Source organism: Carassius auratus, chromosome 30, assembly GCF_003368295.1.
Source record: "Carassius auratus strain Wakin chromosome 30, ASM336829v1, whole genome shotgun sequence".
Classification (NCBI taxonomy): domain Eukaryota; kingdom Metazoa; phylum Chordata; class Actinopteri; order Cypriniformes; family Cyprinidae; genus Carassius; species Carassius auratus.
The window spans coordinates 11,765,410-11,780,221 of NC_039272.1; the positions used below are offsets into that span (position 1 = coordinate 11,765,410).

Sequence of the window (14,812 nt, forward strand, 5' to 3'; positions counted from 1 at the left end):
ATCATCATCATTATGTTGAAAACAGTTGAGTAGAATTTTTCAGATTTCTTTGATGAAAAGTCATAATTTATCTTAACATCACCTTTTATTGATTTAAAGCATCCTTGGTAAATAAAAATATTAATTTCTATAATTGAATGTGTTGGCCCACATGGATTTCACATGGGCTAGATCTGGGCCAACACTATGTTGCTGTCTGGGATATATGACTCCATGCTTTTGAATGTAAAGTGTATAATGTTACAAAAGCTTCTTATTTCAGATAAATGTTAATCGGATCTTTCTATTCATCAAAGAATCCTGAAACAAATAAATGTACTCAACTGTTTTAAATATTGATGATGATGATGATGATGATGATGATGATGATAACATTGATAACAAATCTTCTTTCCATGGTTTGAATAATTTCTTGAGAGATGGACCTTTGCACACAAGAATGTGTTTTTATAAAACCCACAGTCCAAAGTTAACTAACTATATCAGAGTTGTTCTGCACAACTTTTGATCCCATTAGCATAAAAGAACTCCAGACATAGCTAAAGAAAAACAGACAACAGCTACACAGCTTAGAATAGCCTAAACTGGTTTGCCCATTGTAGCTGGTCTTCCTGACTGGTTCTGTGATGATCAGGCTGGGAGATCAACTGGCCATTGTGATAGAAATTTACTTGGTTTACTTTATTTCTTACTTGACTGCATATGAAATGCTAATGAATTGAATCTATTTTTCTTGCATACAGGAAGATAATGTCCTGGGCATCTCAACCGCTGAGGTAGAAAGATCTGGTTTTAGCTGGATATTGCTGACACTCTCACATCTCTTTTTCTAGATCTCCTTCTGTCTCAGCGTAGACTATAATAGCTAGCAGGGAATTTCTGTTACAGCTGCTTATGTGCTGTATGTTTGTTGACTCACTTTGCAAATAGTAAAAGACAAAAGTTGACTCAATATATTCCTTTCAGTCTCGACCAATAATTGTCTCACAATACCATCCAGCTTAACCGCAGCTTGGCTATCATAGCAGCCAAGTTAGACCAAACAAGATAAACCATCCAAGAACAGCAAAGAACAGCAAAACTTCTAATGCTGGCTTAAGGTGCTTTTTCAGAAGTGATATTAGTCCATGAAAAGAACAACCTCTTAGACAAACGTGTCTGTCTTTCTCAGGACACAAACACCTGTCTGCCGTTTCGTTCCTCACTGTGGGTCTGCATGGAGGCTTTTTAATAACATTCCTTTGATGGAGATATTGGGACAAAGGCTTCAGGAGGAACAGTTAAGGGGTTTAAGCCTGTTGCTTGTCATCTCTAAAGCCATCCAACACACTCTATGCCACTGGCACATTCTTTGCTTCAGCCTCATGCAATGACAGGGTGTTCTTTGAAGAAAACAGGGTGCAACAGTTCACAGTTCAGACTAAAATGGGTTTTCACTCCCAGCTTTTATGAATAAACAAATGAGTCTTTTCATCAGGTGTGCAATGCTGCAATATAGGATTAGGTTTTCTCAAAAAGCAAAAGGGTTTATGAAGGGAAGATGAGAGCAACACCATTTGGTACGTCAAGTAGGATTGTGCCATCTTGTGGCAAAATATATATATATATATATATATATAAAGAATTAGGATAAATACTTTATACCCTTATCTAAATAAAGAAAAGGAAACAGTTTTGTTTCTTTTTATTTATTTTTTTTATTTCTATCACCTTTTTTTCTCCATTATGAAACTTTCACAAAATGTCTTGAGCAAGAAACCAAGAAAAGCAAACGTTTTCATTCTTCAGGGATTTCACAGTTGAGCAAAGACAAATGTCTGAAAGCACAGCGAGTGATTTTTCTCAATTAGCAGTAGTTTTAAATCTACAAATTATTTTCCTAATTACATTATATGAAAGTAATTTAACAAACCACATACATTCAACCCCACTATTATTTTACAGTGTAGAAAATATTGACCACAACAACTAACTTGGTATTGATTGTCAAATGGCCACTATGACAAAATTAAGGCTTTCATAGTTTTTCTACAACAAAGTTACAAATAGACTGAACATTTTATCAAAAGCAACACAAATGAACATGTAATTAAAACAAGCTCCGACACAGCATACTTTTTAAGATGTCACTCTTCAAAGATCCTCCTTTCCTCCATAAAGAATTCATCAGCATAGATAACTGTATGTGTTACATTAAATGCTATGCTATGTTACATTTTTGAAATGATGGCAACCAAATAAGTTTCACAAAAAAGGACATTCAGAAATATATAAGAAATGGGGAAGACAAGACCAATACTGCTATTAAGAAGGAATTTTAAATAATATTAAGGCAATTCAATACTTAATACTAAAAACTGAGCACTTGTGTTCTAACAGAAGGAATAGCAGAAGATAGAATGGAGTGGCCAATATAATGCCAAACAAAGACAAGCAAATTAAATTATTAACAGTCATTTGCTATTTCCGGATATTTAACCATATTTAAATGGTTTTTGGGAAGGAATTTCATTATCTACTTGAGCTCAACCCTTGCTTTCCCCATCCTAGATACTTATCCAGATTAGATGTAGATAGTGATTACATGGTCCTAAAACTGGTGCAACAAACAAGGATTTTCATATTTAGTGTTAATAGATCTAGAAATGTCGAACACTGCCATCTAATCGAACACAAATAGCTGAAATAAATGAAGACAAAAAAACTACTCCAAGTTATAATTTACTTTATATACACAAACCCTATTGCTCATATAAGAATGCCAGAATTCGACAAAAATCTAGATTTACACAGGAGAGATCTGATTGTTTTTAGTAAAGTGCAAAGTATATTACTTGCCAAAAAATTTAAAATAAACTAAGAATATGCAAAAGAATGTGCACAACCGTTAAGTTGAAATGGTTGTTTCTTGTTCCTCTTCTTGGCCTTTCTGCTTCAAATTGCTGCACTCTATTACTGTGATCATGTCATATGACCGCAAACTTTGACTGCTGCCACTTGGACAAGCTTGAAGAGGAAACTCCCCAGACCTAAAAAACTACACACAGGGAGAGAAAATATAAATCATTTAATAATAATAATAAAATCTTCCTTCACATCTGACTCTTGCTGATGCACGGCCATTTAAGTACTCGCACAAATTTGACAACTTGCACAGAAAAGTACCACAATGTTATAATTTGCCATGTTAACGGTTACTTGATCTCAGTGAAATGATCATTCTAAAACATGGATGTTTACCTCCTGATAGTGGTGAGGAATTTCCAGGCGAAGTGGCTGTAACAACTGTTTGGCCTTTTTGTGGTGTTTAAAAAGCAGAAAAATGCAGACTCCACACATGGCCGTGACCAGAAATGAAGCAAATATACTAAAGAGTAAATGCCGGCTTTTTATTGTTTCAGCTACATGGGAAAATAAGAATGAAAGAACAGGAGGTCATTATTAGTTATCAGTTAAACAAACTAAAGCATGCCAGCACAGTTCATAATTTACTGCAGTATGCAAATCATTTTCAACTAATTTCTGGTGGTTTTATACATTAAACAGTGTGAATCATACTGCTGCAGTTTGGAATAAGTGAATAAGACTTACGTGTTTCCGGGATGATTGCACAAATTTGGTTGCTTACGTTCCCATAGGGTTTTTCGTAGAGCAAATACTGAACCTGGAAACAGTACTTTTGCCCTGATTCCAGTTGAAAAATGGGTTCATTCTTGCTTTTTGTAATAACAGACTCTGGCTGAAGGATTAAAAAGTATTGTCAGATTTACAATAGTCATCTTACAGAAATAGAGAATTAATACATTTATATGACTTTTACTGTGTGAAAGATGCAAGAGACCTTTAAGTATCCTCCGTTATTCACTTTCCAATATGATAAATTAAATTCGACATGCTCTCCATCTTCTTTTTCTAAGCTCTCGTCCATATGCGCCATAGTCACCAAAACCATTTCAGGTTTCACAGACAGTTTCAACAGAGGAACACAGAAGTTAGCTGTAAAATAGGATAAACAAAGACATACATGAATGTGAGCATGTGCGCATAAGTTATGTTACATATTAGAGATGATAAACAAATGTTTTAGTTTCAAATGGACGGCATATATAACCATATAAAGCACTCCTTACCATTTGCACAATTGACTGAATCAGAATACTGCCATTCTGACACGTTGATTCCTTGCTCTGCGCGCACTCGAAATACTGCTCCATAAAACTCAGGAGTGATTTGAAATCTTAACTGTGTCCCGTTATGGCTCGTCACACTGTACCATTCATCACCTGTGTTGCTACATTCGAAGTAACAGTAGAGAAGAAATTAATGTCAGGAAGAATATCATCAGGGTTTGGAACAACATGAGGGTGAGTAAATGATGAAATGAAGAACTATAAACTTGAACTATCCCTTTAATTAACACAGCATGCTTACTGGCCAGGTTTATACTGCAGTGAATACAGGACACTGTCATCATCGTCTGCAGGCCTCTTCCACTGAAGATTTGATCGGACTATCCTGACATCCTGGGGCGGGTTTAAGCAGAGTGTCTCTGAAATAAAACAGACAGGTATTCTGAGTTATGCATATGAAAGTAATAATTTAAATATTACAATTACTGCAGCTCCACGCATCATGCCTTTTGTGTTCTTACCTATGTTGATTAATAGCGTCAAAACCAGCCCTACGCAAATCTGTCGGATCATTTCGTCGTTTTTTTTAATCCATATCTTTCTCTTTAAAATCTGCCATCTAACGTTAGCTGGCTTTCTTGAGGAAACACGCCAGTTCCTCTAACGACAAATGTTGCGTTATATGTCCAGTTACGTAATAAGAAAATCAAGCCATAAAATTAAAACACAAAAAGAAATGCCACACCACTGTTCTTACTACTTTTTACGCAGAAATCTCATTTGTAAGAGATGTATTAGTCAGTCGCCGATCCTCTTCCACCACCTCGTCTTTGTCTGTAAAGGAAGTGTTGGCAGTAGCATAATATCGCGAGAGCTGCTACTGTGGACTCCAAACAAACAAAAAATGGTGTCCTCTTCCCGAAATGCCATTAAAGGCAAGGAAGCAACATTTTTGGGAAATGACTCACAATAATAATAAAAAAATAAACGTCATAACTCTCGCGAGACCAAGCGATCATTTTTTGAAATTGGCCACTAGCCAAAATATATATATTGTCACACTGGAACCTATGCTTTATTTTTATTATTGTTATTATTGAAGTGAAACATAGGCTGCTACAGCAACTCATGAAACATAAAACTATAAAACCATTGCAATATAGCTATTGCAACTAATACGATTTAAACATTTATAACATTTAAAACACATATGTCATAACATGTAACAATGATTCTTGTCAGAATTCGCTACTAAGATATAGACTTGTGACAACTTCTCTGTGTTTCACAAATCAAGTGATTTGCTTGTGATTTTGGTATTAAGTTAACTTGACCTAACTTACCTTAATTTTACCTCTAAATTGCAACTTAAAATTTTTTTTTTTTTACATTTTCCTCAAGTCCATTGAAACTCCCAATAATGGTTGCTCATACTAAGTTCGTATTCCAGTACAGCAGGTGGCGATGTAGACGTTCATACCGGATGCTCCTCTCTTCAAGAATAAGACGTTCAACTACGGAGTCGACGGTATATTGTTATAGTTTTTTTTTTTTTTTAGATCACTACATTGTACATTCTTGCCTTGTGGATGTGGCTTTAACTATATATATATATATATATATATATATATATATATATATATATATATATATATATATATATATCCATGAGACAAGCAAGTAACTATGTTAATATAATATTGGGTTACAGGTTTTAATTTGGCTCCATCTCTAAAGATGACTTAAACCAGCCACAGTAAATCGGGTGGAAGTGAAAGTAAACAGAAGATGGAGAGTCTTCATCATCAGGGTGCTGCGAACAGCAGCTCTGGAGCTCATCTTCTCTCCAGGATCGCTCTCAATGATAACAAAGCTGGCATGGAGGGGCTGGACAGAGACAAGATTAACAAGATCATTCTGGAAACCTCCAAGGTTTGCATAGCTATTTATTTACTTAGGATACACAGTATTATACATACTTGATTAGGTTGTGTATTTAGGTTTTATGAATGTTATTATAAAGCCTTTATCAGAGGTTTTCAATCTTCTAGGTGCCATAGATTATACAGTATGATTATGACATGTATGATAAAATATGATAAATATTTTTTTCAATATTACTGTGAAATATATATATTATATTTTTATTATTATTATATCTAATTTTTAAAACATGTAATCATTGTTAACTTACAAAACAATTTTGTTTACATAGTTTTAAATTAAATATAGCTAGATAGCAATTCACAGTGCAAGACAGTGTTCTTACATACCGATTTTACAAGACCGATTGTTTATTTTGAATGACAGGGATCTAAATTTTATGAGAATGAACTGAAGAAGGAGCAGCAGGTGAATCAACGCATTGAAAAGATGATGGAGCAAAAAGCAAGAATCACGAAAGAACAACTGAAGCAAGCACAAGCAGAGGTATATCTGTAGTAACTCAGTAATGATTGTCATAAATGTTTCCCACCATGTGGACACAAATTTCAGTTTTTATTACTGTAATGTGAAAAATTGTTAATTCTTACTATCGTATTGACAATAAAAAGATCTATTATTTAAATCGAAAGCTTTTAAAATATTAATGCATCTTGGTTAATTTATATTTATATTACTTAAAATAAATCACATCTGTCTGTGGCTGTGCAAGATAACCCTCATTAAGGTTTTTACAAAATTGTAGAAATAATGTTAAATTGCAATCTCCAAAATAAAATACTTTGGTAATGGCAGTTGGGGAAGGGACTGTGCTTTAATGTGCAAAAAAAGAGAATGTGCAAATAATGGCACATGCAATTGGTCCTAAAATAAGCTGTATTGTCTTCATGCAAAATATAAACTGAGTTGAAACATAACCTATGACTCCTTTTCTCAGCTGTTCATGCAGAATTATTATTTAAGAGTTTTCATACCACAGGTGGACAAGCTGACGTGTGAACTGGAGAGGAGTCGAGAGCTGGGCCGTGTGATAGTTCATGTAGATATGGATGCGTTCTATGCTGCTGTAGAAATGAGAGACTGCCCAGAGCTGAAGGACCAACCAATGGCAGTGGGATCTATGAGCATGCTGGTGAGAATCTGAAATAAATCAAAAGCATTGTCACATATCTACAATGCTGACATTTTAAATCGTTCTCATTTTCAGTCAACCTCCAATTACCACGCCAGGAGGTTTGGTGTCCGTGCTGCCATGCCAGGGTTCATTGCTAAGAAGCTCTGTCCAAATCTTGTCATTGTGCCAACTAACTTTGACAAATACAGAGCTGTGAGTGCCCAGGTATGTTGTATCCTAGTCCTACATTATTCAGTATTCACAGCTACTGTTTTTTAGTGCCTGGCTTTGTCTCAAAGGTACGGGAGATATTTTCAGAATATGACCCTCATTTCATGCCTATGAGTCTGGACGAGGCTTATCTGGATATCACTGAGCACCTGGAGCAGCGGAAGCACTGGCCAGAGACCATGCGAACATATCACATCCACGATGCCAAGACAGGTGCATTACTGTAGTCTGTCGTGTAGTGCTGGAAGAGTCAGAGCTGAGGAAACGTTTACAGTAGTGCTGTTTAAATACGATTAATCGCATGCAAAATAAACGTTTTGGTTTACATAAATATGTGTGTATACTGTGTAAATTTATTATGTATATATAAATACAAACACATGTATGTATATAAAAGTATACATTTTTGGTATGTTTCTATATTAAATATATTTATTTAAAATATAATAACGTATATTAATGTATATTAATTCATGTATTGAGCAGAATTAATGTATAAACATAAATATTTTCAAAATATGTACTGCATGTGAATGTATTTACATAAGCATTATAAATATACACAGTACACCTACATATATAATGCAAACAAAAACATTTATTTTGGATGCGATTAATCACTAGCACTAGTTTAGAGATAACTTATGTAAGATAAATAATATATAGTTATATAAATAAATATTAAAATAATATATTCATATAAATAAAAATATTGCAATCAATTAAAATATTATAAAAAAAATATTTAAATTAATAAAAAAAATAATACATTAATCATGCAAAGCTTGTTTTCAGTCTTCATCACATAAATCAGATGCGAATATTGTATTTAAATAAAGTAAGTAATGAATAAAATATATTTTACAGTACCATAGTAAACGTTTGTGTAGATTTATAAACGTATTCTCTTCCAAATAATGTTTGACTCACATTTAACCATAAATATATAGCTGCCTTTTAAATTTGATAATGGGGGTCCCTGTATAAAATATCATAGCACAAGGATGATAATATTTGGGGGTCCATAACATCTAAAAGATTAAAATCTATTAAAGGAATTAAAAGTTTTTTACTTGTTTTCCCTTTGTAAAACATTGAAAATGAAAGTCAGTTTGTTTGTTGTTGTTATGAGTGATTATAGTAACTTGATTAATGTTCTTTGTTGTGTTCTTTTAAAGGAAATGATGCAGACATGTCTGCGGCTGAATCAGAGAGAGATGATCTTTCTCCTGTGCTGTTCGAGGACAGTCCCAGCTCCTCGCCCTCTCTCTCAGGGGCTGATAGGAAAGCTGAGGTGTTTGGGACGAGTGCAGAAGAGGCTGTGAGGGAGATGCGCTTCCGTATTGAGCAGAAAACATCTCTTACAGCCAGTGCAGGTGAGAGACTGGATGGTTTGTTTAGTTATTTATACTTAAATGTCTTCACACAATATGTAAAAAAAAAAATGTTTTCATTGTTTGATCTCTCTTATAGGCATTGCCCCAAACACGATGCTTGCAAAAGTATGCAGTGATAAGAACAAGCCCAATGGCCAGTACCGAATTCCTCCTGAGCGACAAGTTGTGATGGAGTTTATGAAGGACCTTCCTGTCAGAAAGGTCCGTCTGACACATTTATCTTTAACAGTCTTATAGCTCATTAATGTGGCCCAATATTATTGTGTATTTATTCCAGGTGTCTGGTGTTGGCAAGGTTACTGAGAAGATGCTGGCTGCTTTGGGTATTGCCAACTGTGACCAGCTGGGCCAGCAGATGGCACTACTATCCCTGCTTTTTTCGGGAAGCTCCTGGCATAATTTCCTTCACATATCTTTGGGTTTAGGCTCCACATGTATGGCAAGGTGTGTGTTTTTTAGTGTTACAGTGTACAATTTTTTGCATACTAATTGTTTAGATTCAGAATACAGATTTTATTCTAATATTTCATGGGGAAAAAATGGTCTTTTGTTTCAGGAACTCAGAAAGAAAAAGCATAAGCACTGAGATGTAATCGGCTGAAAATATTCTCCAGTCTTTCTTCACCGCCTTGTTTCAGATCCAGACATGTCTGTTAATTTGAAATCAGCATTCTGTTTCTACCTTCCCTCAGTTTATTTGTGTTATTTCTATTCTCTCTTTCTTTTAGGACGTTTGGGGAGATGAGTGATGCAGAGGAGCAGTACTCCCTGTGCAGAGATCTCTGTCATGACTTAGCAGAGGACCTTCAGCGGGAGGGCCTTAAGGTACCTTCTCTCCTCTTTATACCGAGTGTTGGAAATAGCCAGCAAGTGAAAGTGATTATGTACTAGAGTTGCTTTTGCAGATGCTTTTTAGAATATATACAGTGTGTGTGTGTGTGTGTGTGTGTGTGTATATATATATATATATATATATATATATATATATATATATATATATATATATATATATATATATATATATACACACACACACACACGTACACAAAAGTCTTAGGCCACTAGCATTTGCACCAACAAAAAATGGTTTTAAGTCAGTTATTTCTATGTTTTGCTGTAGTGTGTCAGAAGGAAATATCAGTTTACATTTCCAAACATTATTTTTGCCATTAATTATAGTAATCCAGCGAGACTTTTGTTTGCACAAGGACTCCAACAGCAGCCAGGTCTCCACACAGAGATCTGATCTCAACATGAAGAAACAGAACAAACTGAGACAGACTCAATCCAGAACAACTGTGGCAATGTCTCCAAAACATTTCAAGAAACCTACCTGCAATGATACCTGAAAATCAATGTGAAAAACACCTAGGACAAAAGCTTTTTTTACGCATAGTGTGGTCACACCAAATGTTGATTTAACATTTAATTTAGTTAAGTTAATAGAAGTTAATTAATAAAATCTTTTTATGGCATTATTTGAAATGTAAGCTGAAAGTTCCTACTGACACACTGCAGCAAAATATAGAAATAACTGACTTAAAACCTATTTTTTTGTTGGTAAAAATACTAGTGGCCTAAGACTTTTGCACAATACTGTGTGTGTGTGTGTTTGAATGTATATATAAAAAATTATCCAAAGCGACTTACAGTGCATTCAGGCTATCACTTTTAATTATCATGTGTTCCAGGGGAATCGAACCCCCAACCTCCAACCAATCGAGCTACATATATATATATATATATATATATTACATTTTTTAATGGGTGTTGTGTAGGAACATCTTTTCATTTGTTTCACTTGCCTAATTATTGGTTGTTTTAAGCATTATAAACATGTCTGTATAACACCCTGAATGATTTCTACATAGTTTATGATGTGCAGAAACATTTCAAATAAACTATTAGTATAAATGTAAACACACAGAGATATTGGTCTTGCATTCATAAGATGGAAAGTATTTGTGTTTGTACTATAGGGCAAAACTGTTACTTTGAAGCTGAAGAACGTCAAATTTGAAGTGAAGACCAGAGCGTTTACACTGCAGTACGCTGTCTGCTCTGAGGAGGAGATCTTTGCTGCTGCTAAGGACCTTCTCAAAGTTGAGATTGACAGTGTCAGCCCTCAGCCACTAAAACTAAGACTCATGGGTAAAGATTACACCTCCTGTTATTCTCAATGTAGTTCTCCATTATTTCTTTGAAATATCAGTGTGTACTATACATATACATATATATATGTATATCACCAAAGATGCATTTATTAAAAAATACAGTAATTACATTGTGTACAAATTTTCTATTTGATCAGATTTTGAAATTATTTATAATCCTTCAGAAATCATTCAGTCATTGATAAGATATGCTTTTATGCTGATCATACTTTCTTATCAGTCTTGAAAACAAACCTGCTTGGTATTTTTTTGAAGACTGTGATACATTTTCAAGGATTTTTTTGAAGAACAGAAAGCTCAAAAGAACTGTGTTTATATAAAATCTTTTTTTTTTTGGTAACATTAGACCTATAAAAGTAAAAATGTCAAAGTTTTAAAATATAAAGTATAAAAGTCTTTCGATAAATGTGATGCACCCTTGCCAAATAAAAGTTAACTTCAAAAAAATTAAATTTTTATATAATTTCTATAAAATATATAAACTTTAGACTATATATATATATATATATATATATATATATATATATATATATTATTATTATTATTATTATTAGTATTATTATTATTATTATTAATTTTTTTTTTTTTTTTTTTGGAAACATGAAATCGAAATGATTCATCATTGCAGTATTTGACATCATGCACAAAGAATCAGACCATACAATAAGATATCTTTTTTTCCTTTCTGAAGATACCTTAGCTGTGTTTATTTCAGATTCAGTTTCTGATGTGTGTTTTGCAACAGGCGTTCGAGTGTCCGCCTTTATCAGCGCTGAAGATAAAAAGCCTCTTCAGAGGAGTATAATGGGATTCCTGCAGAAAGATGGATCTGATTCAGGCAGTTTCACACAGTGTGCTGGATCTGTACTCAAAGCAGAAGAAGACAGCGATGGTGCCAGTTTCCTAAAGCCACAGTCCACTGAGATGAAAGAACCTTCTGTGTCTGAGCAAAAATCTAAATCTAAAGGAGCGCAGCAGCAATCGTTTTTTCAAAGAGCACAGTTGAAAAGATTACAGCAGCAAAAGGAACAAATGTCTGTCATGGCTGGTACAGACACAACAAACAATAGTGCTGACGCAGCTGCTGCTACACCGATAGATCTACCAACAACAAACAATCTGTCAGACACAACATCGGCAAAAAGTTTGTCAAATACAAACTCGGGGACAGACACAACAAGCCATGTAAGCAAACCTGCAGTTTTAAAGCCATCGTTTAAAATCTCAACCCAGGTGCTGCAGTTTCTCATCTGTCCCGTGTGCAACACCGAGATGAAGGATGTAAACCTTACAGCTTTCAACAACCACATTGATGAATGTCTAAAGGGCAGTGCAGTGGATAATGAACCCACACATTTGGATGCGCCTAAGGAACAGGAAGAGCTTGACAGCAAACCACCTGCATCAAGTTCAGAAAGCAGGACTTTAAAATCCTCAACCCACGACTCATCCTGTAATGAAGAGAAGCCGTCCACTAGCATCTCTGTGCCACTGGTGGATGAAGACGGTGATTTCAAAACTCCATTTTTTTGTCACAGGACAAAAATAAATGGAAAGCGTTCTGTTATTTCTAAAAAGAAGATGCCTGTTTTTGAATCTAGTTCTAAATCATCAACCACAACACACGATCTTGAGGCTGTCACAGAGATGTCATCTAACTCGAAAGACTCGTCTTTGACGTGTCCCGTGTGCAGTCAGCCGCAAAGCACTGATGACCTCGTGCTCTTCAACCGGCATGTGGATCTGTGTCTCAACCAGGACGTTCTGCTGGAGTTTAGAGAATCTCCTCCTCCTGTGGATCATTCAGAGGAACCAGCACTCAAGAGTGTACGAGGTCAGTGCAAAAATAAGAATAATAATCAACATCAACAACAAAAGAATAATCAACACTTTAGTATAGGGACCAATTCTCACTATTAACCAGTTGCTTATTAGTATGCCTATTATTAACATACAGTATTGGCTGTTTATTAGTATTTATAAAGCACATATTCTGCATCCCTAGTTCTACTCAGTACATAAACATAGCTACTAATTAATAATAATAATATTAATAAGCTGCAAATTAGGAGTTTATTACAAGTAAAAAGTCATAGTTAATGGTTTGTTATCAGTGAGAATTGGACCTTAACAGAAAGTATGACCAAAAATGAAGAATTCAAGGATTTGGTATTGGAATTTGGTAACAATAACCAAACCAAGACAAGTAAGGAAAGGAAATGCTTATAATACTCTTGTTGTTGTGTTTTTATAGGCCAACTGGGGGACCAGGGGAGAGTTTCTGAAGTTAAAGGAAAAAGCAAAAGGTATTTAATTGTGTAAAAGGCAATAGTACAATATTGTAAGAATGCAATTTGAATATACATAGATGTTTAAAGGTTTGGTGTTTAAAATATTAATACTTTGATTTGAGCAAGGATGCAATAAATTGATCAAAAGTGACAATAAATAAATGTATAGTGTTACATAATGTTTTTTTTTTTTTTTACTTTCTATTCATCAAACAATCTTGAAAACGTATCGACGGTTGCAAAGAAATATTAAGCAGCACAACTGTTTTTAACATTGATAATATGAAGAAATGTTTCTTGAGTAACTAAATTGGCTTTATTCATGAACATTAAGCAAATCTTACCAGCCCTAAACTCTAACACTAATGTGTATTATTTGTGTGTTTTATGATGTATTCTCCATTGTTACTACAGGCAGCCATCATCATCTTCTCTTCCTCCCTCGAAAAAAATCAAAGTGTTGAGCACAAAACACACAATCGACAAGTTCTTCAAAAGCAATGCCGGACAGAAAGTCTATCCAGAGAGATAAGCATATTGTTTCATTTATGAAGAAGAGACTTTATAATCCATAAGGATCTTGCTGGATTCACTTGAGAGAATATTTTGATGGAGCAAGTAAGGAGATTATTGTACCGGGAGAAAATCAGGTGTTTAATAAGACGACTTTTGATAAGAGATGTTTCAGATGATATACTCTTTCGCAAAGCTGAAAAACTGCTTGGGTGTATTTTTTTTGTATTTATTGAAATGTGGATTTGTGTGGTGGAAAAATGCTTCATATTGTCATTCAGATTTATATTTTTGGATAGCCTCTTTCATTATTTATGTAGATCATTGATGTTACATGTACATTTATGTATGAGTGAAGCTAAAGCTAAAATAGTTTGAAATTATTTTATTCTAGAAGTGAGCATTTCATTTTGATCTAATATTTTAAAGCACTTTATAAACCATGAAATAAGGCTTACCGTCGAAATAATAAATTTATACAAGTCATAATTGATATATTTTTACATGGCTGCATTTAATTATTTTAATTATTTAATTATTAATTGCATTTAATAATTTGCACCAAAAATAAAATGTGAAAAAAAAAAACATTGCTCTTTTAATCTTGTTTAATGGTGTTTTGTGTCGGTATGAAAATATATCAGGTTCTTTATCTTTTGGAAACAACTTAAACAGCTTTACTCTTCTTGTTGTTTAAATGCAAGGATGTTATTTGTATCATTAAACACATGTCAATTCAAATGGTCAGTAATAATTATTAAATGTTTTTTTGACAGAAGTCTCTTATGTTCACCAAAGGCTGTATTTATGTGATTAAAAATACAGATACAAAAGCAATCTTGTGAAACATCATTACAATTTAAAATAACTTTTTTTTTTTTATTTTAAGTCTAATTTGGTGCTCTAGAATGATTTATTATCAATGTTAAAACAGTTTTAACTGCCCCCACCCTGCCCCAGGATTCTTTGATGAACAGAAACTTGATAATCTGTAAATGTGAATGTCGCTTCGATAAAT

At 34.1% G+C, this 14,812-nt stretch overlaps 2 protein-coding genes across 3 annotated transcripts; one reads left to right on the plus strand and one right to left on the minus strand.

The window, feature by feature from the left end:
• Window positions 1–1,672: 1,672 nt before the first annotated feature.
• On the minus strand, window positions 1,673–5,036 carry ifngr2 (interferon gamma receptor 2). Its single transcript, XM_026211375.1, has 8 exons — window positions 4,888–5,036; window positions 4,652–4,790; window positions 4,432–4,549; window positions 4,131–4,291; window positions 3,842–3,996; window positions 3,592–3,739; window positions 3,241–3,401; window positions 1,673–3,037 (listed from the first exon to the last, which is right to left on the minus strand). Exons 2-8 carry the CDS (start codon window positions 4,701–4,703, stop codon window positions 2,888–2,890), a joined length of 945 nt encoding a protein of 314 aa, XP_026067160.1. The 5' UTR covers window positions 4,704–4,790; window positions 4,888–5,036; the 3' UTR covers window positions 1,673–2,887.
• On the plus strand, window positions 4,458–14,612 carry LOC113049215 (DNA polymerase kappa-like). 2 transcript variants are annotated; one of them, XM_026211373.1, is made up of 16 exons: window positions 4,458–4,567; window positions 5,581–5,658; window positions 5,842–6,062; window positions 6,441–6,560; window positions 7,054–7,206; window positions 7,282–7,413; window positions 7,488–7,632; window positions 8,598–8,795; window positions 8,893–9,017; window positions 9,094–9,260; window positions 9,373–9,405; window positions 9,545–9,641; window positions 10,796–10,967; window positions 11,736–12,824; window positions 13,245–13,296; window positions 13,696–14,612. In XM_026211373.1, the coding sequence occupies exons 3-16, from the start codon at window positions 5,919–5,921 to the stop codon at window positions 13,811–13,813; spliced, it is 2,745 nt and encodes a 914-aa protein (XP_026067158.1). In that variant the 5' UTR covers window positions 4,458–4,567; window positions 5,581–5,658; window positions 5,842–5,918; the 3' UTR covers window positions 13,814–14,612. The 2 variants fall into 2 exon arrangements, with proteins under 2 accessions (XP_026067158.1, XP_026067159.1); XM_026211374.1 differs by having other exon boundaries at window positions 5,868–6,062.
• The last annotated feature ends 200 nt before the right edge of the window (window positions 14,613–14,812 follow it).